Below are 25,520 nucleotides of genomic sequence, written 5' to 3' on the forward strand. Positions count from 1 at the left end.
AATCAAGGTGTTGATGGCCTCACTCCTCCAAAGTGTGTGGGGGAGAATCCTGCCTTGCCTGTTCTAGTTTCTGGTCACTTCTGGCATTCCTTGGCTTGTGGCAGCAGCACTCTAAGCTCTGTCTCTGTCTTCACGTGGTCTTCTCCTATGTCTCTCCTCTGGGCGTCTCTTATAAGAACACTTGCCACTGAATTTAGGGTTTGCCAGGATAATCTAGCACCATCTTTATCTTGAGATTCTTAAATACATCCACAAAGATCCTCTTCCCAAATAATTCTTAGGTTCCGGGTATTAGGATGTGGACATATCTTTTTGGGGGCCACAGTTCAACCCACTACAGGGACCATGTGGAGGTGAGCCTGGGACAGGAAGCCGGGCTTGGGAGCTGTCCTGAGATGGTCATTCCAGATGGAGGAGGGGAGGGTGCGAGTGGGAGAGACCCCGTGGGATTCTGGAGAACACAACGTTAAAGAGTCAGAGGAAGTGGAGACTTTGTGGGAGCTCCAAAAGTGAGGCTGTGGGGTGGGAGGATCCTAGGGCGGTAGCAAGGATGCTGAGCGGGACAGGGACAGAGTGTCAGATGGTGCAAGGAGGTCTGGTAGGATGAAGGCAGCAAGGAGTCCACTGGCTTCAGCAACCAGAAGGCTAGTGGCATTTTGAGGTGGGGAGTGGGGACCAGGGAACAGGGGGCTGAAGAAGGTGTGGGAGATGAGGACTTCCAGGAAGCTCCCTACACAGGGGAGGGAGAGAGAGCGAGTAAGGTAACAAGATGGACCTGTGTAGAGCACACGCTCTCTTCTCTTTTTTTTCTTTTTCCTTTTGTTTTTTTTTCATGGGAGAGACTGAAACAGCTTTAATGGTGGATGTGGTAGTTCTGTAGGAGACACAGAGAGATGTCCAAGCTCTGTATATTGTTAAGTGAAAAGGGCAAGTCAGTGGAAAAGCAGGATATACAGAAAGATGCCATTGTATGTGTAACACACACCATAGAAAAACATTGGAAAGATACATGAAATGTTGTTAAGAGGGGTCATCTCTGAGGTTTGGGACTGGGGCTTGGTGGGGGGGGGGGGGGGGCGGATGAAGAGGGGAACTCACTTTTCATTTGATACCCTTTACCGTTGTTTGATTTTCTTCCCCCCATGAGCATGTGTTTCTTTTGTAACAAAGCTCTGGTTTAATTATTTAAAACGCTGATGGTAAAGAGCCATTAGAGGGGGAAAGATGAAGTTCCAGAAGCGACAGGCTGCAGAGGAGGTAGGAGCTGGGCTCTCTCGAGTGAGTCTGCCCTGACCCCGGAGGAGGGGCGGGGGGCCGGGGGAAAGGACAGGAGGGTGTGTTGGGCCAGGACGGAAAGTGGTGGGCTTTCCTCCTTGAAGTTGGAGGTGAGGCCACGAGGGGTGGGGGCCTTAGTAGTAGGATGAGGGGCAGAGGGGCAGAAAGCCAACTATAGGGACCAAGGGAGGATTTCGTGGAACCTGGAGGATAACTCCCACCTCCCCCCAACCCCGTGTGAGGTTGTGGCTCATTTGCTGGTCTCTGCCCATTCTGGGTGGTGGCTGGTCTGTGCCCCACCTCATCCCCGTGCCAAGCCCTTGGTGGGCACAGCACTTGTTTATGGAATGGGGCTTGAGTGTTAGTTGAGTTCTCCAAGCCAAGCAGGGCAGGACGCGGTGATGGACCACCTGGATGACGGCCGGTCGGGGACTCCTCGCAGGCGGTGACCAGACAGTAGGGGCTGCTGAGGAAGGTAGACTCCCAAAGGCAGCACTCTGCAAAGGTGAAGAGGGCAAAGCAGCCTGGCTGGCCTCACCTCTGGCCTAGGAGAGTGTCCACAGGGAACTGGGGTAGGGGCTTGGAGGCAGCACTCAGCATAGACAGTAACGAGGCAGGGAGGTTGTGCATCTGGAATATGGGGCTCCTGGTGGTGGAAAGATGGGGAGAGTGGAGAGCTGTAGGCAGTGGATGGGGAAAGACAGCAGAGGCTGAGGACAGGCCCTGGGATCAATGCCAAAGGGCAGTCTGGCTCCCGGGCCCTCAGGCCTAAGGGGAAACAGACACAATCCTTCTTCTTCTCCTGCCCACCCTGGTGACTTGACCTGGGCCCAGGCCTGCTGGGGTCGGGGCTTTCCGGCTGAGGGCAAGAGGTCTGTCTCAGGCAGTCACTGCAACAGGAGGCGCGGTGTGGGCACTGCTGCTATTTCTAACCTGTGAAGCTGACGGAACCCTGACTAGTTGAAAAGCAAGCTGACTGTCAGGGGTGGAACCCAACTTGGAGCTGTCAGGGCCGTCACATGGAAACCGCCTGGCAGGGGCGGCGACAGGGGGCTTGGGCTGACAGGGCTGTGATTTTGAAAGAAATGTCTTTAAGAAAGTGACTTAAAGTAGGAGAGAAATATTATTATTAGATAATGGCTGTCAGGTTATTTTTTGATGTGTTCTCTGGGTATTTCATAACCATCTCGCCCCAAGTGGTAAGGCCTTCCTGGCCAGGGGCCACGTCCTGTGCTCCTGCGGATTTTGCCTCAGCGCTGGACACGCAATAGCCCTCAGGAGGTGTTTGCCGTTTGGCCAATGGTCACTTTGGTGGGAGGTTTCATAAATAATCCACTTGCCTTTGTTAATAATCTACAAACCAGGATGAGCACTTGGGCCTTTGGTCCGGACTCCTGGGCCCTGCCAAGCCCACCCAGCACCAGGCAGGGAGCTGCCGCCTCCCCCACTGGGAGCAGCGGCAGGACAGGGCGGTGGGGATCACTGGAGACTTGTCATCCTTAGTGGCAAAGGGCCACAGGACCCTCAGTCGTGCTATCAGTCCTGGCCTCTCCACTCAGCAGGCTCCTAAGCCTCATTCTCAACAGCCCCTCGCTCTTATCGCAGCCTGCCCATCCCCCAGGCTCAGCGGAGCCCTCTGACTCTAGTCCACAACATTTTTGGGAATCCATTCCCTCCCTTCTGTGCCGACTGCTGAAACTTAAATCCCCGCCCTGATTTCAGCAACTCTGTAACATCAAGCTCTCGACTAGTCGCCCTGCCGCCCCTCTGCCCGCTTTGCGGGGCCTGACCGTGCGGCCTCCCTGTGAAGTCTCCCCGGTGACTACCAGGTGAAGTCCAGGCTCAGTGACCTCATTCCATTCTTGGGGCCAGGCCCTCCCTCCCTGCGCCCGCTCTAGCTTCCTGCATGGGCCCTGGCACTGGACTGCTCTGTGTGCCTTCTTGCCAGGATGCCCCAACTTCCTCTCTACCTGATAAATGACTACAGGGCCGGGGGGCGGTGGGGGCCCGGGGCGGGCGTATAAATTCAGCGGACTTCATGCAAATGTCTCCCCTCTTCTTTCCTGCCCGTTAGGAAGCTCGATCTGCCTGATACGGCTTTCGAAGCCGCCTCCGAAGGGGAGTTTGAGCTGCAGGGATATGCCTTTGAGGCGGCAGAGGAGCAGCTGAGGCCAGCTCAGACCGTGCGTGTGGGGCTGGTTCAGAGCAGAACCCCCCTCCCTGCGGATGCCCCTGTGGCGAAACAGGTGCGGCCTCTTTTGACCATAAATACATAAACGCGGCCGTGGCTGCTCTGAGTTTTGAACACGTCCACAGCCCCCGTCTGGCCGCTCTCTCTGCGTCCACAGGCACCTGGAGTGGTGGCCCTGGCCGTCCCCCTTCCCTCCAGTCTGCATCTCTGGCTCTTCTGGCTCCTGCCTTTTCTCTGCTTTCCTCTCCTTCCTCTCTGTTCTTTCCACCTTCCCCTCCACTTCCTCTCCTGCAACTGATCCATTGTTCCATTTACCAATGGGGAGGGTACCCTTTTGGCTGGCTCATGATCTCGCCATGGAACTCTGCCTCTCAGTCTCCTGCCAGAAGGCCGCCTGCCAGCACAGACCGGTTAGGACCTGTCCGTGTCCCTCCGTGCGTTCCTCTGCCTTGATCCTAAGGGCAGGGACTCATTATACCCCGATGTCTGTCAGCTGATGGTGCCTGCGGGGTTGTGGGAACATGACAGGCATTCTCTTATGACCTTACAGTTAATACGAGTGTGACAGCATCTTGTATTTCCCTAAAGTAACATGTTGTCACAGACACAGGCGATGTGTTGTCTATACATCTTCAGAGCATTCCTCCAGCTGCTCAGACTTTCAAGGCTTTCTCTGCAGAGGATTCCTCAGGATACAGCGTGATTGAGAATTCTTAGGGATTCTCAGGAAACCTCAGGTCAGCTGGAGACCGGGTCTGGTTCCACATCAGCTTTCACCTTGGTCCTTTCTTTGCATTTCTTGGATTAAAAGACTTCTGGTTCTCAGTTCATTTTTTGTCTCTGGATTAGTTGATTGTGAATATGTCCCCTCAACCATCCCCGAGTGTCAGGGGCAGGGATGCTGTCCTCACCCCGCAGCGCCTAGAAGCACACTTTGCATGCCGTCAGCACTCAGCAAACATCGTGGAGCCCTCGCTCGTGTGCACAGTCTCGCAGGAGAGAGACAGCATCGGAAGGAGTTAGTGCTCTCTGGGTTTTCAGCCTGGTTTCTCTCGTCTTTATGAACAAACACTTCTGAATGCCTCTTGGGAGCCAGGCTTTGTGCTGAGGACACTGAGGAGAGGAGGACATTTTCCTCCTGCCCCCAAGGAGCTCGGGGGGTCATGGGAGTGACAGATAGTGGAGGAACGTGATGGCACAGTGTAAACAGCGCTGTGGTAGGGGTGTGCCGAGATACCTCGAGACTCGGCCCCTTGCCAGGAGAGTTGCACCTCTATGGGTGACACGTGACACGGATAACACATCCAGTGAAGATTGGGTGGCAGAAGGAAGCACATCCTGGTGGGGGGCACAGCTGGGAAAGGCCAGTCATTTGATGATAAGATACACACAGGAAACTAGAAGTGGCAGATGAGGCGTCCCCGAAGCCTTGAATGCAGGATGGTGGAAAGGGGACTGTGTCCTGGGGCAAGGGAGCAGTTCACCCGGGGGATGGTGTGCGGTAGGCCCACTGGGTGTGGGCCCCTCTTGCAATGAGCAACACATATCCTTATGCACACCTCAGCCACCTTACGAGGCAGGTGGTGTTCTCCCCATTCTCCAGGTGAGGAAACTGAGGCTCAGAAAGGCAGAGTCCCAGTGCGTGTGAAACCCCAAAGCCTCTGCACCTTCAGCTTTTGTTGCAGATTTTGGACCTGATGACAGTATGATGTTTCAGAACGTCCCCACCCTACTCATTATCTCGCAGCTGGCTGGGTGGGGGTTGTTGTTCCACATGCATTGGGATCAGTTATGAAAATGATATTAACCAATAGAACTAAATGGGTTCTAATCCTCACTCTTTAAATTGCCAGGTCGCTGCCGCACACAGACGCATGGAGGCCATCGTAGAGGTGGCTGCAATGTGTGGAGTCAACATCATCTGTTTCCAGGAAGCATGGAGTAAGTCTCTCTCTGGGTGCTTTCTCCTCCGCCTGCAAACAATAGTGTATTATCTCCGTGTCACCAAGACTGTCTGCTACTTGATTTTTTAAAAATCTCCTTTCCTTTCTCACCCATAGAAAGATTCTTTGTCAACACCACCAGACACCCAGGAACCCCGGCCTTCCTGCCTCCCACAAACCCCGCAGTTTTTCCTTCCAAATCGTTCTAAATCCATTCGCTCCTTTCTCCCTACCTCTCGCCTCGGCTTCTGTAATCACCTCCAGCTGGTCCCCTTGTGCCCTCTACTCTGGCCCCTTCTAACTGGTTCTTCACACCTTCTAGGAAGGATCCTTACAGAATTTGACTCTGCGCTCTGTAGTCTGTCCTTCCTGCACCTCTGTGGCCTCATCTCTGCTGGGCTCTGCCCTGATGTCCCTGATCCTTCACCCCCCTAGGGCACCTCTCCCTCCCCCCAGGCCATTGCACCTGACATGTGTCCCCCTCCGCTAGCCTTCTTAACCCTGTTCAACCTTCAGATCTCAGCTCAGAGCCTGCCTCCCTGTCTAGAGTTACATCCCTTTTATATACTCTTGGTACCACGTATCTTTTCTTTATTTCATTTTTATTTTTATCAAAGTTATACATGCTCGTGGGTTAGACTCAAATGGGTCTACAAGATCCGTCACCAAAAAATAGCTCTCCTCCTCCCCAGAGGCAACTACTTTCTACTCTTAGCTGATTCTTTGGGAATTTACCTTTGTTTGTGTTGCCGCTTCCTAATTTTTCAGTTTTGCGTCATCTCTTGACTTCCTGCTGTGGAAAAAGACAGCATACGTCGTTTGCCTCCTTCTACCCCCTCCACACGTGTACCCTTCTGATCCCCCATCTACTCTCTGCCACGCCTTTTTGTAAACTTTGATTTCTTCTCCTGAATAACTTTCTGATTTCCCTGGAGTTTGCTTTGTTTTCTACATACTTATCCAAGATTCTACCCCAGACTTTCTTCCAGCTTCCTAAATCCCCTTCAGAGGTTTAGACACCTGGTCAGTCTGTTAGTTCTATCTCCTAGAAGGACTCTGCCCTGGAGCCTTCTGACTGCCCCGTCTGCTGGCTCCATGGCTGTCGTCCTGGGCTTTCCCCGCACCCTCATCCTGGGGAGTCCCCGAGCCTTGCTCCTGTGTTCCTCCTGTCCCACGTCTTCCTTGTTCTCCTTTACTCCCTCATTTTGGTTGAGTAGTTCCCTGAAAAAGAACACATAGGTGGTAAACTTTTTGAGACCTTGCATATCTGAAAATATGTTCCTGCTATGATTTGCTTAATAGTTTGGTCGGGTATAGAATCCTAGGTTAGAAATAATTTTCCTTCAGAAGTTTCAACATGTTGCTCCATTGTCTTCTGGCTTCTGGCATTGTTGACTAGTCTAAAGCCATTTTGATTTATGACTCATTGTTTATAATCTGTTTATTCTTATCTGGAAGGATGTAGGAACTCTTTTTCTCGAAGACTTTCAAATGTCCTAATGATGTGCCATTGCATGTATCTATTTTAATCCATATACTAGCCACTCAGTGGGTTCTTTCAGTCTAGAAACTTGGGTCCTTTGGATCTAGGAAATTTTCTTATATTGTTTCTTTAGTGATTTTCTCTCCTCTCTTCCTAATATTCTTAACTGTTAGAATGTTGGAATCTTGGACTAGATCCATAATTTTCTTGTGTATTTCCTCCTATTTTTTAAATCTCTTTGTCTTTTTGCTCAGTTTTCTGGTAGATTTTATCTAATTTGTCATTTAACCTTCTCTTTAGTCTTGCATTTCTGCAATCATATTTTGAATTGAATTTACAAGAGTTCTTTTGGTCTGAGAGTTCCTGTTTTATCACTTCCTGTTCTTTTTTTGTGGTTGCAATATCTTATCTCTGAGGATATTAAGTAGTATTTTTTTTCTCTATGCATGGGCCCTGCTTACTTCAAATTGATCTTTTTTTCCCCCGATTGCTTGTATTTTAAGAATTGGGGATTAAAAAGCTGATTGCAAGCTTTGAGTTTGTGGGAGGGGCTCCTCCACCGAGCTTCATGGTAGGATGACCCGGCCTAGCCGTTTATTAGGTAATCCCTGTGTTGGTGTCTTTGGGTGGTTGTTTTCAAGCTGGTCGGACTCCCCAGAGAAGATTCTTCTAATCTCCTGCCAAGAAGAGAAAGAGGAGAGGAGAGGAGTCTAGTGTGCTAATGTTTACTTAATCCCTCTTGTTTTTGACACTCTGCTTGCCTCCGTCAGTTCTGGTTTCTCCAGGGCTGGAGACCCTCTGTTTAACTGTCTCTGGAAAATGAGCCTCCAGCCTCTGCTGGGGTGTGAGGAGCACGTCCCAGCCTCTTACAGTGGACGAGGGATCTGGGCTTCTGACTGCTTCTTAAGCAGACTTGTGACCAATCCTTCTTGTTTGTCACCCCGCCCCTCTGCTTCCCTACCTTCAGAGCCACATGGTGCCTCTGGCTCCTGAGCTTTCGAGGGGTCCGTGGTGGAGAGTGGGATGCTTCCTGGCCTCCTCCACTACTGGGAGGACTCAGCGTTGAAAGACCTGCTAAGATCTCTGCACGTAGCCTCTGCACTCCAGCCTCCCATGTTTGGTTACTGTTGTTCCTCAGCACCCTGTCATTGTGGGTTTATATCTTTGTATGAAAATCCCTTTACTTCCCTGTTGGTGGGATTTCGGGAAAGAGCAAAGGTGTGTGTCCAGTCTTCTATCTGTTCACAGTTCACCTGGTTTTCACGTCTCGTTACACGTGTGCTTTCCCTCGTGTTATGCGATGCTCTTGGTTGGTCTGCCTCTTCCGTTAGACTGTGAGCTCTATGAGGTCAGTCCCTAGGTGTTGTTTGTTTATTTTTCCCATCCCAATCCCCACTCCTACTTTTTTATATTAAAAAATTTAATTGTGGTAAAATATACAAAACATAATATTTGTCACTTTAACCATTGGTAAGTGTATAATTCAGCGGCATTAAATAGATTCACAGAGTTGTGTAACCATTACCGCTATTTATACCCAAAACTTTTTCATCATTCCCGACAAAAACTCTGTACTCACTTAACAATAGCTCCCCCACCTCCCCCAGTGCTGGTAACCTCTGTGCTACTTTCTCTTTCTGTGAATTCGCCCGTTCTAGGGCCTCCTATAAGTGGAGTCATAATACTTCACTGTGTGAATAGAGACCACCTTTTGTTTATTCATTCCCCCGCTCCCGTTCTATCTTTGGTGGCTTGAACAATCCCTGGTATGTGACAGATGCTAAAAAACATTTATTGGATGGTTTAACCAACTTCTTCCCTTTGTTGGATCTGGAAAACTCCTGTTCATTCATCAAGGCCTAGTACAGACACCCCTCCCCTGGGGGCCCTAGGGACACCCCTGTGCAGAAGTGAGCACTGTGTGGTGTGGTGCAGCCATGACAGGTTCTAAGTCAGCTCTCCCCATCTAGGCCGGCAGCTGCGGAGGGCGGAGCCGGGTCTAAGGCAAGAGCCTGACTCTCGGGAGTGTTGGTTCAATGAATGGGGAGCCCCCTTACCCTCTAACTTGAAAACTATAGTTGGGACTTTGCAGCAGGCCTCCCCCAAGCTCCGTTCCACATCCTTCTTTTGAAAGTTTGTTTATATTGCAGTAGTTGTGTAAACAGGAAAAGAAGCCATTAAAATGGAAATGGGGAAATTTGGAGAGCTTAGCCACCTGAAATGAAATCAGAAAGGGAGGTTTTATTCTCTTGGGGCATCTGAGTCTCTCCTAACGCTCTGAAAGCTGAGAATGAATGGTCATTAAGGATCGTTTTTGTTATCAACAGCTTTTTTGGTGGCTTCCTTAAAATAGCTCATCCCTGTTCACTGAAGGCGAGCCTGGGGCATCTTGAGCCTGGTGCCAAGGCCCCTGGGGTTGTTGCTGTGTAGCCTGCTGCCCACTTAGCTGCCTCCGTGGGGCCACCACCGTGGGTGGCTGACGTGGTGGTGGTGTCTTTGGTGGTCTCTTCACACTGGTGTCATCTTAGGACTAGGCTTCCTGAGACCGGAAGGAACTGGGAGCCTGATACTTCTCTTCCTTCTCTGTGAAATGAAGAGTCACACCTACTCCGCGGGAGGACTTAGGACAAGCTGCCTATTACTAGGCTGGGCACTGTGCTGGGCACGTGGCTGGCGTGTGGGAAAAGTTAGCTATAATTATTACCCTCAACAGACTACACAGACCATGCCTTGACCAGTTAAAGCACTCACCAGTCACATCACACAGCTTCCCACAGTTCAGAGCGAGCAGAACAATAGCAAGCATCTGGAAACTTCCATTGGGCTAATGGCCCTCAAAGCAATGGACTTGGATTATTAGGAGGACAAAGGCCTAGAGTATACAGAATTGGTCCAAACAAGGAATTTAAAACTCCAAATCAAGAAGAAAAAATCAAACAACCCCGTAGGAAATGGGCAAAGGGTACAAACAGGGCCCCTCACTCACTGGTGGTAAGGGAAACACATATTTAACCACGGTGCGATACCAGTTCACAACCATCAGACCGGCAGATGTTAAGGAGTGTGAGTCTTACAGAAGTTCCAAGTGTGGCCGTGGCTGCAGACCAATGGAACACAAAGCCAAAGGTCCCTGGTGCCCGGCCCATCACTGTCCCCTCCCTCCCCACAAAGGAATCCGCCTCTTTGAACCTGATGTGTGTTGTGTTCTTTGAATTGTTACTACATTTATATATACCCGCTGTTTGGGAAAAAAAAAGCAAATAAAAATCCGTTAGTTTAATGAAATTTCCTATTGAATTGGCCTCCTTCCTGGTGGCATCTAGCCAGAGATCATAGAAATAATGCATTTATCCTTGGGGAGTGCTCAGCCCATCCAGTGGTTCCAGAGCTTCCTATGGGGTCATTAAGTGAGTGGCTTTTCTTGATGCTGAAGTACGCCTCCCTGTCCCTGGGAGGAGGAGCGTTCCCATGGTGACACGCCCACCCAGGGGCCCAGTGCCATCCTCAGTGGCCCTCTGATACTTTCCCCTGGGAGTCTGGGCCCTGCTCTTACCAACCTGCAGATTGGCCGGCAGCTTGGGATCTGCTGGTTGGGAACAGTTTGGGGCTGTACCATTTGCAAATTTTTTAAAAAATATATATGTAAATTTTATTGTGGTAAAATATACATGACATAAAATTTACCGTTTTAACCATTTTTAGGCATACGGTTCTGTGGCTTTAGGTACATTCACACTCTTGTACAACCATCACCACCATTCATCTCCAGAACTTTTTTGTCTTCCCGAACTGAAACTCCGTACCCGTGAAACACGGGTTCCCACTCTCCCTCCCCCAGCCCCTGGCAACCACCATTCTACTGTCTGTCTCTATGAATTTGATGACTCTAGGGAGCTCGTATAAATGGGATCATACAGCATTTGTCCTTTTGTGACTGCTGTCTTATTTCACTTACCATAATGTCTTCAAGGTTCACCCAAGTTGTAACGTGTCAGAATGTCCTTCCTTTTTTAAGGTTCTGTAATATTCCAGTGTACAGCTATACCACATTTGTCCGTCGATGGACTCTTGGGTTGCTTCCATCTTTTGGCTATTGTGAATAGTACTGCTATGAACATGGGTGTGCGAATACCTGTTCAAGTCCCGGCTGCAATCATTTTTAAGACTGTAGGAAAGCCATTTGGCCCAGCCCCTTGTTTTGCCATGAAGCCCAGGACGGTAGGGTTGGCCAGCATCCACAGCCGGGGATGGGACTCAGAAGCCAGGCCAAGGCACTTGGGGCCGTGTTCTCTTGTGGAGACCTTCCACTGCTGGGCCGAGGAACCCCCCTCAGAGTGTTGGATATGATTCTGACCTTGTTCCTCTTCACAGCTATGCCCTTTTTCTTCTGTACGAGGGAGAAGCTTCCATGGACAGAATTTGCCGAGTCGGCAGAGGATGGGCCCACCACCAGATTCTGTCAGAAGGTAGGACATTAACTGCTCCTCTGGCAGCAGCTGCCAAACACGTGGTGACAGAGTGGGCCTTTCACCATGGAAAATGTACCCATTTGGTGCTTGTTTCGCCAGATTAGATTAGATAAGACTATTTGCTGCCCTGTTTTAGTGGACTTTCACTTAAAATCATAGAGTTTCAGAGCCAAAAGGGTCCTTAATGGCTTTTTCAGGTGAGGGAGCTGCAGCCCAGGGAGGGGGGGTCTGGGGGTGGCTCCCATAGGAGGCTCTGCAGCCGGTGAGTGGCAGAGCTGGCACTCAGGGACCAGGGACAAGTCAGTTCCTTGTCCAGAGCTCTGTTATTCCAACTGCGTTTGCCTGAGTTATGTAGGCTTCTCTCCGTGGCCTGTCTCATCAGTGTAGAAATTGGTCTTCATTTTTCTTTATTAAAACCTCATAATACATGTTTTATGATCCCATTATATGAAATGTCTAGAATAAGCAAATGCATAGAGGCAGAAAGCAGATCAGTGGTTGCCAGGGGCAGGGCGGTGAGTGGGGATGGGGAGTGACTGCTGTTGGGCACGGGGTTTCCATTTGGGATGATAAAAATGTTCTAAAATTAGATTGTGGTGATGGTTGCACAACTCTGTGAGTGTAATGAAGGGCACACTTTGAAAGAATGAATTTTATGCTATGTGAATTCTATCTTGATAAAACAGTTATCAAAAACCCATAACATTCAAAGCGGTCACCAAAGGTAACTTATCCTTATTCTCACCTCAAACCAAAGGTCTCCTTTCATTTCTCCATGTCCAGTTTCAGACTTTGTACGTATATTTAGGGTTTTTTTGAGCAGAACTGTAATCATAGTGATTCTATCAATACTGAGTTGTGATTCCAGACACCAGTGATCTCAGGCTATAGGAAAAAATGTCTCAGCCACCAGGCTCTTGATTCTGTGCTAAGGAAAAAAGAGGAAGGGGACTAGTTAGGAGGTGATTACAGACGACACAGCTGAACCAGAGCCAAGGAAGAGAAAAGGAAGAGTGGGAATGAGAACTGGTGCCAGGGACACCTGTCTGCCTTGAGAGGGCCGGGGGCCCACGGCCACCCTTATGTGGCTCATGACATCGCCTTCCGCCCACTGTGCCTCTCCCTCTCTCCTGTCATTAAGGCCGGAGTAAGGCTAGTTAGAGTCGAGGACAAATGACTGTCTGGGGCTGCTTACCCTGACAGTCACCAGGTACTGATGTTTACATTTGAGACAAAAAGAATTTGGTGTCAAAGAATTTTGTCTTTTTTTTTATATATAGATGAGAAGTATGATGATTGTTCTTTTTTTTATTATTGTGGTAAAAAACACATAACATAAAATTTACCGTCTTAACTATTTTTAAGTGTACCATTCAGTGGTGTTAAGTACATTCACATTGTTGTGCAACAGATCTCTAGAACTTTTTCGTCTTGTAAATCTGAAACTCTATACCCATTAGACAACTCTCCTCCACCCGTAGCCTCTGGAAACCAACACTCTGCTCCGTGTTTCTATGAATTTGACTACTTTAGAAACCTCACATAAGCGTAATCCTACAGTATTTGTCCTTCTGTGACTGCCTTCTTTTACTTAGCATAATGTCCTCAAGGTTCATCCATGTCAAGGATGACATCCATGTCATCCATGTGACAGAATTTCCTTCCTTTTCAAGGCTGAATAATATTCCATGATATAGACATACCACATTTTATTTATCCATTCATCCATCGATGGAGTTTTGCGTTGCTTCCACTTTTTGACTATTGTGAATAGTGCTGCTATGACCATTGGTGTGCAAATATCTTTTCAAGACCCTACTTTCAGTTCTTTTGGGTATATACCCAGTGGTGGGACTGCTGGATCACATGATAATTCTATTTTTAATATTTGAGGACTCACCATCCTATTTTCCACAGCAGCTGCACCAACAGTGCACAAGGACAGTGGTGATTCTTATTTCACTAAGCTTGGGCAACAGGACAACACTGGCATTTAGTTTTCCAAAGGAAACATGCAAGTGAGAGCTCTGAACCAAGTCTTGTTATTTAGTAGGATCATTGACTTCTTTAATAAAAAACTGACAGTTGATTTGAAAGTAGGACTCTGCTGTATTCATCATCTTTCCAGCTGGCAAAGAAGCATGACATGGTGGTGGTATCCCCCATCCTGGAACGAGACACAGAGCACGGAGACGTCTTGTGGAACACAGCTGTGGTGATCTCCAGTTCTGGAGCAGTCCTGGGAAAGACCAGGAAAAACCACATCCCCAGAGTGGGTGATTTCAACGAGGTGAGCTGCCCCTCCGATGACCAGCCCAGCTCGCTCACCTTTCCGTACGTAGATATCTGTGGGCCTTTCCGTGAGGGAAGTTCTGTGTCGGATCATGTCATGTCATTCAGTGCTGCAACACAGTGTGGTGGCAGTGCTCGGGGGCCTCCCACCATTACCCTGCATCACATGGGCAGATGAGAGTCAGGTGGGACTCTGCGCAAGTCCCTTTAGCACAGAGGGACATTTTTTTTTTTAATATAACCTGATTTGGCTTCCTGCAATTCTTCTTCAAAGTAAGCAGTATATAAATTAAAACTAAAATAAATAGTGCACAAACGTGAAATGATTCCTGTGGCCCTTTTCAGGCTCTGAGCTCCTCGCTCATCACAGTCTAGTCCTTGTTTAGGGGGTGGGGGTCCTTGTCCGTGGCTCCCATGGGGTCTGAGCCAGCCACATCCATGTGCTGGGTGACAGTGGGTGAATGTGCGTTAGGTGGGGCTTCATGCCCATGATCAGGGTATGGGTTAGGGGAGTGGTTTTGATTGGTTAACGCCAATTTGTGGGTGGGAAGGTTGGAGGGGGTGGACATTTGAAGGCGGGGAATGAACTCCACCTAATACCTAACATAAGAAATCTGAACTTGATCTGCAATAAATAGTTGTTCAGGATGTGATGTCCCCCATCCTTGCCTGCCTTGCCTGATTGTGGAGGGTCCAGCCACTCTTAGTCTGGTCAGGTGGATGAGAAAGGATCTGCAGAGCTAGCCAAGGTTCCCTGGAGAGAAAGAACCCAGCGTTTCTCAGTAACAGCTGGAGGTGGAGGCGGGAAGACGTGCCCCTCACCTGTTTGTCCTGGGATTAATCTTTAGCTCCCTGCAGATAGTGAAGGGCTCATCTCTACGCACCAGGATCTGCTTCGGTGTCCACCATGTGTGCACATCCTGGTGCTGCCTGACCCGGCTGGATTTTGAAATTAATGGGAAGAGGTGAAATGCTTTGGGAGCAGATCTGTTTGGGACCCTGATTTGCCCTCTACCCTCCCCTCGGTACTGTCCATGAAAATGTCCTGGAGCCAGCACCTTGAGGGGGCAGGTGGAGAGACAGGGATAGCAGGACTGTGTCCCACCTGCCTACCCTGCAGGGACATCCTTAGCCCCGGGCAGGATGCCCAAAGAGCTTTGTGGAGAAGAGCACTTTCAGGGGGTGTATCCTAGTCTCAGATCTGCCTTCTTCAGCTGGGCAAGTCACGTGCCAACTCAGACTACAGTGTTCTCCCCATCGCAGGCAAGGGTTGCTCTGGGTGAGCTTCCGGTCCCTTTGGCTCTGACGTTCTTTATAGGGACACGTGATTGGTGAGGACATTGACCAACTCCTGTTAACATTGACCAAACCTCAGCCTTTCGTTGTACCGTGACTGAAACCTAACCAAAATGTATCCTTGAAAGACAGTGGGAAGTTGCTTTGGGGATTTTTTGACGCATCACAAAAGAAATTGTGGGTAAATGCTTGCCACCGTGATTTCCCCTTGGGGTGGCTTGTAGTTATTGTGTCTGGGGTTTTTTTTTTTTTTTTGGCTTCTTGTTTTTTTTGAGCATATTGAAATTTTGGAACTTAGAGTCACACCCAAGAGTACTGCTTTTGGAGTACTGGCGCTAGTTCATCTTTTCTGTCAAGTCTACGGAAAGGGAAATTTCGCAACTCAGAGGCTTCGACGTCCGGCCCTGTGTCTTTCAGTCGTCCTACTACATGGAGGGAAACCTGGGCCACCCTGTGTTCCAGACTCGGTTTGGGAGGATCGCAGTGAACATTTGCTTTGGGCGTCACCACCCCCTCAACTGGCTCATGTACAGCGTCAACGGGGCCGAGATCATCTTCAACCCCTCGGCCACCACCGGAGCTCTCAGGTCGCTCGCAGGCGGGATCTGGGAGGGTTGTGGGGCCCTGCTGTCCCAGGTTCACGGCCAGGCTGCGGGGCTTGGAGGTGGGTTTGGTAAACTGCTTCAGGCAGGCGTGACCACCGGATGTCTAACAAATCTGAGCCATGGGATTGTGTGTTGAATATTTAACCAACTTTGCTGTGAAAAAAATCCTCAAAATGTCAATTACAATCCCCCTCCTTAGGGGAGGGGACTGTGAAATACTATCCTTTGCTGTGATTCTGAACGCTGAGATGAAGCTACTCGCATCCCACCATCCCCATAGTTGTCAGGATTCATAAAAGCTCCTCTTCTAAAGTCCCCTCAGCGTGGGAGGTGACTGGCCAGCCTGAGCGCCCCTCCCCATCACAGCCACTGTGCTCCTGAGAGGGGACTGGATTCCTAAGCCTCGTGTCTGCAGCATCCAGCACGTGGAGGGCAGACACCTTGACAAGAGAAAGGGCAAATGAGGGAGTCGGAGCTGAAAGGGTCCTTAGCATGTCAGTCAGGTGGCTCTGAAACTTGTTTTTAACCTGCAAAGTGTCTTCTTCATATAACCCCTGACACAAGTTTAGGTGTTAGCCTAATCCTGAAATAGATAAACCTGTTCTGATCATAGCAATGGATCGGGCCCTGGCAGCCCTTGAGCTCTGGGACAGGACCCCTGGGGCCCCTCATTTAATCGCAGCAGGCGAGCTAAGATTACCCAACATGACTACGCTTCCGCAGCTTCTCCCCTCCCCAACGGCTGAGCTTTTGGGTGGTTTCCAGTTTTGCATCATTAGCGAGTACCAGAGCTCTAGGAATTTGTGTGCGAATATTGTTCTCCCAGCTCACTTCCTCCAAAGCAGGGTTCCTGGATCGGCAGGTACTGGCTTTCTCTCTGTCGTCCTGGTTGCCAGTGCTGCAGCAGGGCGGGGGGCTAAGTGGGCAGGGGAGTGGCCCTGGTCCCTCTTGGGGAGGAGCTGGGGGAGTCCTGAGGGACCGCTTTGAGTTCCCTGCTGGCCCACACCTGTCACTGTTGTCCTCACTCTTAACTAAATTTCAGTCAAATTTCTTCTAAATGTCAGAATGTGACATTTACCTTTTTTAAGCACAGTGCCCCCTTCTCAAGAGTGACATCCCCTCAGCATTCTGATTTGCAGAGCAGGTCTTCTACCATGGCAGAACACAAACCCCAACTGCTACCTCAGGTCCCCTGCCACCCCGTCCATGCACCTGAAGGTCCTGTGTCTAGGAGGGGTGTTCTCGGGTAGAAGGGGAAAACCAGGTCCTGGCTCTCCCCTCAGAGAATCTCCCCAGGGCCTCACGGCATCCTGGTCACTATGACAGTGTCCGGTGGCGGTTGTGACGTGGGGTGATTACTGGTCATCCAGCCACAGGCCTGGGCAGAAGCTCTGGGCCACCCCCAGAGCAGCCCCCTCCGGCTGGCCATATGAAAGACATTCAGCAAGCTTCGTCTCCCTGCAGGGGTCCCTAGAGGAGCCTGAAACTGGCCCCCAGGGCACAGCTGTGCCTTGGACTCAGGTGGCCACCTCCCCAAGCCCGCTCCCTCAGGCTTTTATTAGCCCCAGTGAAGCAAACAGAAGCACCTCGATGTCATAGCCACACAGCTGCTTATGTCCTCAGCAGCCTATTAGGCTTATTAAAAATTATCAGTTTTCCTTCCTCAGCCAAGAATTGTCCAACTCGCGTGCCTTTCAAGGGTGTAGTGAGTCTGGCGATTAAAACGACAACAGGTCTTTTGGAAAGCAGTGTGTTTCATGAGCTCCTAAAATGTTCACACCCTTTGATAAGATAATTAAACTCCTAGAACTTTAGCCTGAGGAAGTAATCTAAAAGAGGAGGAAAAGGCGGTACGCGTGGCGATGTTTCTGGCAGTGTTATTTATCATAAGAGGAAAGTTGGCGGCGAGAAATGCCAGGTTAGGTCAATTTCAGCCCATCTCTTCTGTGGATGGTTGTACAGTCACTAAGACGAGTCATTATGAAGATAATGCAGCATCATGACAAAAGCCAGTGAGCAAAAAAGATCTTTTCAGGCTGTCATTGGAACTCTGTAAAGATTTTTTGCCATGATGATCGTGGAGTGTGAAAAAATTACAACAGGTGGTTTATTAGGATGGTGGGATTCTGGGTGAGTGTCTTAAAATGATAAATGATTATTTGTGGAATTGACGGTGAGTGTTTTTAAGCACATACCGGGCAAGTCCCCACCAGATGTGCACAAGCATTGGCTCACAGCTTCCAGAACCATCCATCCCCTTCTCTGACATCTCCTGCCCTCTGTATCAGACCCCCCCGCCACGTGCACTGTGGGTTGGCAGGGTGTCCTCATTCATTCTGGGGTCCCACAGTTCTAAGCACACAATGGAGTCAGAGTCCCTTCTGATGAACTGAGTCATCCTGACAACCGTGCAGCCCGTGTGGTTGAAGATTTCTGCCACCTGTGCGTTAACCGGCTCATCACCATCCCATCCCCTCGCTGCGTTTCGCCTTCCCACTGTGATTATTTTTAGGGGCTTATGTACATCGAACTGGGAATATGGCAGATGTCCCCATACGCCCGCCGGGCTCCCCACGATTCCCGCACGTACGTGCTGGACCCTCAGAACCTTGAGCTTCCTTCCCCTCGCTGGTTTTAAGAGCCTGAGTTTTAGTGCCAGCTGTGGGTTTGAGTCCTACGCAGACACCCGCCCTGGAGAATTGAGAGAAAGATGTTTTGTGGCACTCGCCCTGCAACTGTCTATTTAATTCCTGAAAATGTCATTTACGGGTGTGTTTCTGTAAAAATCCTTTCTTAAAAGTTTTGTCAGCTTGGCTTAGCAGCTGGGGGGGAAAAAGTAGCAAAATGAGTCCCCTCAATCAAGCCTGTGATTTTTTTTTTCCCAGACTTGTGAATCCTCCTGAGAATTAGGCTTCTGACAAGCACCCACCCACCCCTCCACCTACGCCCTGGTTTAAACCAGGTGCACGCTGACAGGAAGGAAGATTCCTGGGCATTTTGCTCCCAGTCACTCCGTGTTTCTAAGTGGGCATTATGCCTGTCAATCCAGAATCTTAATGATGTTCTTTCTCAGACAAGAGATAATTAGTGACAAGAAGGCCCACTGAATTCCATGGCACATTTTAGTTGGTGGGCTGGGGAAGGAGAGGGTCTGGCTGGGGCGAGGTTTCCCGTCATGTCCTCCCTTTTGCGGGTGCTGGACTGAGGAAGGCCCACAGCTCAGCTGTGCCTCTGGGGTGCCTCCTTCCTGGGCCAGTGAGAGAACTAGGGAGCCCCTGCTTAGAGACTCAGGGTTCAGCGGGGGAAAGCAGGAAGGCACTGGGAAGTGGGGAGCGGCTCAGGGGGGCTGATATGTGCTGCAGAATCTACCCCCACCCCATAAGCTAAGCTCCTTTCTGGTTTACTGTTTTCCTGACCTGAAATCTCCCGCTGGGGAGCCTCCTTTGCAAGGCAATGCAGCAGGTGGGGGTCGGGCAGGCAGTGAGAACCTTCACTGGCCATGCACGCCTCCAGGCCCCCAGCCCCCTTCTGACACTTACCAGGGGAGGCTCTGCCCCACCTGGAAGGTGGGTTCCTGCCTGACCCAGGAGGAGGGAAGGAATGAGAAGTAGCAGTTATGGAGCTCCTGCCACACAGCCCCCCTCTAGAACCTTCATCTGCATGGCCCTTGTCTTCACAATCTCCCTTTGAGGGAGTTTCAGAAAAGGAAACTGAGTCAGGGTGAGGCTTTGATCCAGGGCTGCTTCTGCCTGCAGCAGGCCCTCCCCAAAAGGCTGTTTAGGCTCAAGCATGGGACAAGCTGAGGACAACCTGGCCTGCTTGTGGGTTGGGGTCACCCACGGGCGCAACAAGTCTCCCTGGCTGTGCCCACTGCAGGCCTGAGAAGGCTGGAAGCTGGCCGCAGCTCAGGGCCAAGCATCCATCAAGTCTGGCTGGGAAGTCGGCAACCTGGTTTGTCTTGTTCCTCTCTCACAGTGAGTCCCTGTGGCCAATCGAGGCCAGAAATGCAGCCGTTGCCAATCACTGTTTCACCTGCGCCATCAACCGCGTGGGCGAGGTAGGTCCCCCAGGTCTGGCCGGGTGCCTTGGCTTGGTCCTCAAGGTGTGCTAGGGAGGGGAGAGCCATAAGCTGCTGTGGAACCTGCCTGCCGAGGGAGGGGCAGCCTCTTCAGACCAGCGAAGGCCACAGAGAAAGGATCTTCTGTCTGCTGGCCTTGGTGGGGACATGTGACCTCTTCTCCCTGCTCCCTCTCTGCCTGCATACTACAAATCCTACGGTCCCAGAAGGGGGAAACTGGCTGGTGTGTTACTTTTAAGGATATCATTATGTCCTTCCTGTATTTTCATCTGTTTTTGTTTTTACCTGAAACTTTTTGGAAATTCTCTTCCCCATCACCACCACGTATCCAGTTTCTAATTTTTCCCCGTTGACCCCATGTCCTGAAGGATTCTGACTACCGACCGCAATGCATTTATTACGTAATCGCCCTCTTCCTCGTTCTTATTAATCCCATATCATGCTCTAATCAGAGCCTCTGATCTGTCTGAGATAACCAAGGTCACTTAAGTCGACCTAATTTCTGGCAACATACAGAAACTCAATGTTTTAATTGGCCAGGGCAACCCCATCACAACTTGAGGTGCGGTTTCCATTAGGCTTTGCAGAAAATATTGAAAACAGGGTGTGGACAGCCCCTTACTGCCTTCGCAGAGCCCAGGCTGGGGCATTATGACCCCAGCAGGCAGACCTCAGATGCCTTCCACAGCCCTGAGAACCACTCTGTGCAGTCTCTTTGCTCCCAGCAGATGATAAACTCCTCAGAGGCAAAGTCCAGGTCTTTACCTTGCTTGTCAAATTCCCTGCGGGCTGCCTGCGTGCGCCCAGTGCTGGAGACTCAGCAGGGACGTTTCATAAGACCTTGTTGATTGCCCGGTGAGTCCAGGCCATCCCATCCCACTTTAACCGTTTCTTAACTACCTCCTCCGGCTCCCCTTCGTGGTGAACGCAGTGGTGGTGCCACCTATAGGTGGACCTCACCTTGATTTGATTTCACAGGAGCACTTTCCGAATGAGTTTACCTCTGGAGATGGGAAGAAAGGTATGTGCCATGAATTTCCATGGTGGCTGCAGCTGAGTGGGCCTCACTTTCCCCTTCTCTGTCCCTGCAGGGTCTGCCCCTCAGACCGTGTCTGCTCATTGGGCACGTCAGAGGGGATGACTCCTCTCAGCCTTGTTGCCCACAGTGTGGGAGCCTGACTGGCCCGGGGCGTGGAGTCAGTCTTGGGCTTGTGGCCGCCTCATTCCTTGGCTGAGGATGGAAGGGGTTGGATCAGACTGCATCCCTTCCCCGGGACTGGTGTGAAACGGACTGAGAAGATGTGGGGGAGCCCTTTGTGAGCTCCCTGAAAGAGAGGGTGCTTTTTCCACCCTGCAGACCTCCCTCTCTCCTCTGCTTTGTCCTTGTCCACCCGCCCCCGGAACACCAGCATGGATTGCCTGGGGTTCCTGGAATCCACCGCTTCTTTGATCTGAGGGCAGATACCACCAGATTCCTCTGCTAGGAATCTGCTACCCCTGGTCCCACCTCTCTGGCCGGGAATGTGAGAGGGAGGGGCTGCCCTCCTCACCAAGGAGGTGTCTGCACTAGCACAGGGTGTCTCCTGGGAAGCCAGAGGGGGCTGAGCACCTCTTTTTCCCAGAAAAGCACTTCCTGAAAGAGTTCCAGCCTGCCCACCCACCCTCTTCAAGCCTTGGAGGCCTCCAGAGTCTCCCATCAGTTAGCTCCCTGCAGACAGGGTGTGGAAGAGGCAGGGAAATGAGGTCCACTGGGCACCTGCTGTGTCCTGCTACACCCTGCACTGCGCCCACCTCCTCCTCACACAACTTTGGGGTGGCTGTTAGCCCCACTTTATTGGTGAGGGGACCGAGGTGTGGAAGGAGGGTAAAGGTGAGACAGCTGGCAAGGACAGAGCCTCCAGCTCGCCGTGTGGGGCCACCACGAGAAGGGTCATACAGGAAGCCCTGCAGAGCCGTGTGACGCCCTTGGGCTATGGGTGGCTGATCTTGGGAGTGAAGGGCCAACACCTCTACAAAGGTAACCTTTAGAAATGTTCCCGGGGCAGAGGTGAGGGCTGTGAGGGTGACTTTTGCAGCAATTTGCTGGACCTCCAGGCCTGAGGACGGAGGCAGGTCCTGGGGCTTCAGCGTTTGACAGACCTGGGGAGGGTGGCGAGGCCCCTTGTCCTAGGTGTCCCTCGATGTGCCTGCCCCTCCGCAGAGTCCACTGTGTGTCTGCACAAGCCCACAGATGCTTTTCTTTGCTTTCAAAGCTCACCGGGACTTTGGCTACTTCTACGGCTCGAGCTACGTGGCAGCCCCCAACAGCAGCCGCACTCCCGGGCTCTCCCGCAGCCGGGACGGGCTGCTGGTTGCTGAGCTCGACCTCAACCTCTGCCGGCAGGCGAACGACAGCTGGAACTTCAAGGTGGGTCCTGGCGTCCCCTGCTGTTGCACTGCTCCTCTGCTGGGGCCCCCATCCTGCTCTCAGGGCTGCCAACCGCAGCTGCTGGCTTTGGCCGTGGCGCCAGCCTGCATGAGGCTCCGAGTCGAGCAGAGGGCCGGGCCTCTGCCTCCTTGCGGGCCCCACTCCGCCCAGCCAGGGCTGGTGTGCAGGGGAGGGACCCATGGGTCAGTGGTGCCCAGGCAGCAGCCTCAACAGATAAATTCTCTCATCTGATTGAGATTCTGGGCGCCTTCAAACAAATTAATCTCAATTTCATTTGTCCAGAGAATAGAGTGGCCTGGCTTCTCTAATCCTTTTTTCCTTCCCAGGCATTCGCACTTATCACAAAATAAATGTGCGTGTCTGGCTCTGTCTGTGGCCAGGCCTCGCTGTCTAGGCCCTGACAGTAGAGGAAAATGGGTCATGCAGAGAAATAGAATCTAGGCCTGGCTCTGCCACCACCTCACTCGGTCACCTTAGGCAAGCCCCTTCTGCTCCCAGGCCTTAGTATTCCCAGTTGTAAACTGAGAAGCTCAACTTGAAGGTCCCAAGTGGCATTTCAGATCTAACACCCTGTGACACCAGGTGTCATGAGAAGAGTGTAGGTGCCTGTCTGCTGGAATGGGGCAGTGGCAGCCATGGCCTGGAACTCCCTGGAATATGGCATCTCATCATGGATGCAGATAGAGGTTGCTGTATTAGTGTCTGGCAGTATTTCCACCAACTCAGCACCCATTTATAAGCAAATCAAACATGCAAATGAATGTCACATTGTCATGACTGAGTGACTTTGTCCAGCATGTCTGAGGAACCAGGGCTGTGGATCCAGCAGACAAGGGCTCCAGGCCCGCTGCTCAGTTACCTGATGTGGGTCCTTGGGCACATGCCCTGAGTCTCAGATCCTTGTCAGACAAACAAGGCATTGCCCATGTGAAAGTCTTCTGGCCCGTCTCGCCTCTTCTCGGGAAGCTCAGATTAATGCAGGATTCTACACAAATTACAATTTGGAACCAATAAACAGAATGTTTTCTCATTAGTAACTTTTTGAACTTTTGAAAGTGGAAGACTTCCCGAGCTATGGTGATGGGCGTGAGCTCCTGTTGAGGCTTTGGGAAGGTGGGAAGGAAGGAATGCCGGGGGGTGAGCCCCTGGGTGGGCTTTCCAGCCCCACCCTACCCTCTCCCAGCTTCGGTCTGTGTCCATGATGATGCCGTATGGAGTGGATGGACCTCCAGACCCAGAGTCAGGAGGCCAGGGTGCAAATCCCAGCCAACTCCACTCCCGGCTGGTGACCTGAAGCAGGTCACTCCCTTCTCTGGGCCATAGGCTGCTCTTCTGGGTTCTGCAGGACCACCGGACAGCCCTCCTCCCCCTGCCTTGCGCAGGCCACACTTTCTGGAGGGACAGATTGCAGAGATCTTCCACTCGGAGAGGCTGGGGTGTGTAAGTCATCTTGGCATCCGTAGTCTTCACCACAGCACTGGAATCAGTGCCAAGAGGTCACACAGGGTTGTTTCTCTATATGATAGTCTGAAATTGTCCTGTCGACCAGCCTTCCTGACGCATTTCTGTCCCATGACTGCCCTCCAGTGGCAAGAGGTGGTGGTGAGTAAATGAGGGGTGTTTGTAAAATGGGAACCTCTAAAGTTGATGTTTTGTTTCAGATGACGGGCAGATATGAGATGTATGCGCGGGAGCTTGCGGAAGCTATCAAACCCAACTACAGCCCCAACATCGTGAAAGAGTAGCTGGCCTCAGCCCCTGCCCACCAAGGAGGGCACCTCTGCCCCAACAGATCAGCCAGGCGGCAAGTTTCACGAGTCCAAGTTGTCCCTGATGATGCCTGATAACCTTGCTTCGCAGATTGGTTTAAAAATGCCTAGATGGGGAGGGTAGAATGAGGAGCAATGCTTAATAGGTACGAGGTTTGCTCTGGGGTGATGAAAATGTTTTGGGATAGAGGTGATGGTTATACAACCTTGTGAATGTGCTAAGTACCACTGAATTGTTACTTTGAAATGGTTAAATTTATGTTGTGTGAATTTTACCTCAATTTTTAAAAAATGCCCAGGCACTGACTATGCCATTTGATTTGAAGTTAGGCAGATGGGATGCCCAGTCCTGAGGGTCCTCACTTCTCCGTTTAGACTGTCAGCAGCTTGAGGGTAAGGGTGGGAATGTGCGCTAGTGGGAGAGGGTGAGTCTGGGCCAGAGTTGCTGAGCTGCTGGAGGGCTGCGTGCAGGCGGGGCGGCCAGTGGAGGTGTCAGCTTGGCAGCCGCAGTCTCCGTTATTCACTCAGACACTAATCTGAGTGTGCTGTGAAGGTATTTTGTAGATGCGATTAAAGTCTTTAACCAGTTAACTAAGCAAGTGAGATTATCCTAGATAATCCGGGTAGGCCTGATTCAATCAGTTGAGAGGTCCTAATTGCATAGCTGAGCTTCCCTGATGAAGAGGAAATTCTGCCTGTGGACAGCAGCTTCAGCCTATGCCTGAGAGCTCCAGAGTTCCTGACGGCCTGCCCTACGGGCTCCAGACTTATCTATCCAACCCCCAGGTCCCTTACGTCAATACCTTGGAATCAGTCTCTTAAGGTATATCCTACTGGTTCTTCTCTAGTTGCATCCTGACTGATACAGATTCTGGGACTGGAAGTTGTCCTAGAGGAACAGAATCTTAAGGACGAGTTTTCTGCATTGGTTCTAGGTTTTCTGGAATTCTCTAATTTGATTGGATTTAAAGGCACTAATGATTCTGTTTCCAGTGGTAAAGAGAGCAATGGTAGTCCATGGTATGATGTGGCCACAGAGATTTATGTATAGAGCAGGCCATCAGCCTGTGCCCGAGAGTTCCAGCCTGCCCTTCCTGGTGGCCCGCCCTATCTTGGATTTTGGGCTTGACTAACCAGTCTCCCATCATCATGTAAATCAATTCCTTGTACTAAATCAAGCCTTAATAAATTTTAAAAGATTGAAATTATACGAAGTATCTTTTCTGATCACAGTGGAATGAAACTAGAAATCAGTAGCAGAAAGAAAATTTTAAAATATGTGAAAATTAACCTACTCATTCTTAAACAACCAATGGATCAAAAAAATCACAGGAAATTAGAAAAGATCTTGAGACAAATGAAAACAAGAACAAAACACACCAAAACTTATAGGAGGTAATGAAAGCAGTGCCAGAAGGTAATTTAGAGCTGTAAACACTTACATTAAAAAAGAAGAAAGATCTCAAATCAAAAGCCAAATTATACACCTGAAGGAACTAGAAAAGAAGAGCAAACTAAACCCAAAGCTAAGAGTAGGAAGGAAACAATAAAGATTAGAGTGGAGATAAATAAAATAGAGACTAGAAAAACAATAGAGAAAATCAACGAAACCAAAAGTTGGTTCTTCAAAAAGATCAACCAGATTGACTAAACTGTAGCTAAATTGACTAAGAAAAAAAAGAGAAGATTCA

General features: G+C 50.4%; 1 protein-coding gene across 4 annotated transcripts in view; it reads left to right on the top strand.

The window, feature by feature from the left end:
- UPB1 (beta-ureidopropionase 1) overlaps positions 1 to 25,034 on the top strand; it is a 28,273-nt gene extending 3,239 nt beyond the window's left edge. The window contains exons 2-10 of one of the 4 annotated variants that reach the window (XM_008536684.2): positions 3,350 to 3,521; positions 5,320 to 5,407; positions 11,264 to 11,358; positions 13,490 to 13,651; positions 15,367 to 15,536; positions 19,530 to 19,611; positions 20,611 to 20,653; positions 21,885 to 22,039; positions 23,722 to 25,034. In XM_008536684.2, coding sequence (XP_008534906.2) covers positions 3,350 to 3,521; positions 5,320 to 5,407; positions 11,264 to 11,358; positions 13,490 to 13,651; positions 15,367 to 15,536; positions 19,530 to 19,611; positions 20,611 to 20,653; positions 21,885 to 22,039; positions 23,722 to 23,805 — 1,051 coding nt within the window. In that variant the 3' untranslated portion in view covers positions 23,806 to 25,034. Of the gene's footprint in view, positions 1 to 3,349; positions 3,522 to 5,319; positions 5,408 to 11,263; positions 11,359 to 13,489; positions 13,696 to 15,366; positions 15,537 to 19,529; positions 19,612 to 20,610; positions 20,654 to 21,884; positions 22,040 to 23,721 lie in introns of all 4 variants that reach the window. The other 3 variants (XM_070628198.1, XM_008536685.2, XM_070628199.1) reach the window with 3 other exon arrangements.
- Positions 25,035 to 25,520: the final 486 nt, after the last annotated feature.

Source organism: Equus przewalskii, chromosome 7 (genome assembly GCF_037783145.1).
Source record: "Equus przewalskii isolate Varuska chromosome 7, EquPr2, whole genome shotgun sequence".
NCBI classification, from domain to species: domain Eukaryota; kingdom Metazoa; phylum Chordata; class Mammalia; order Perissodactyla; family Equidae; genus Equus; species Equus przewalskii.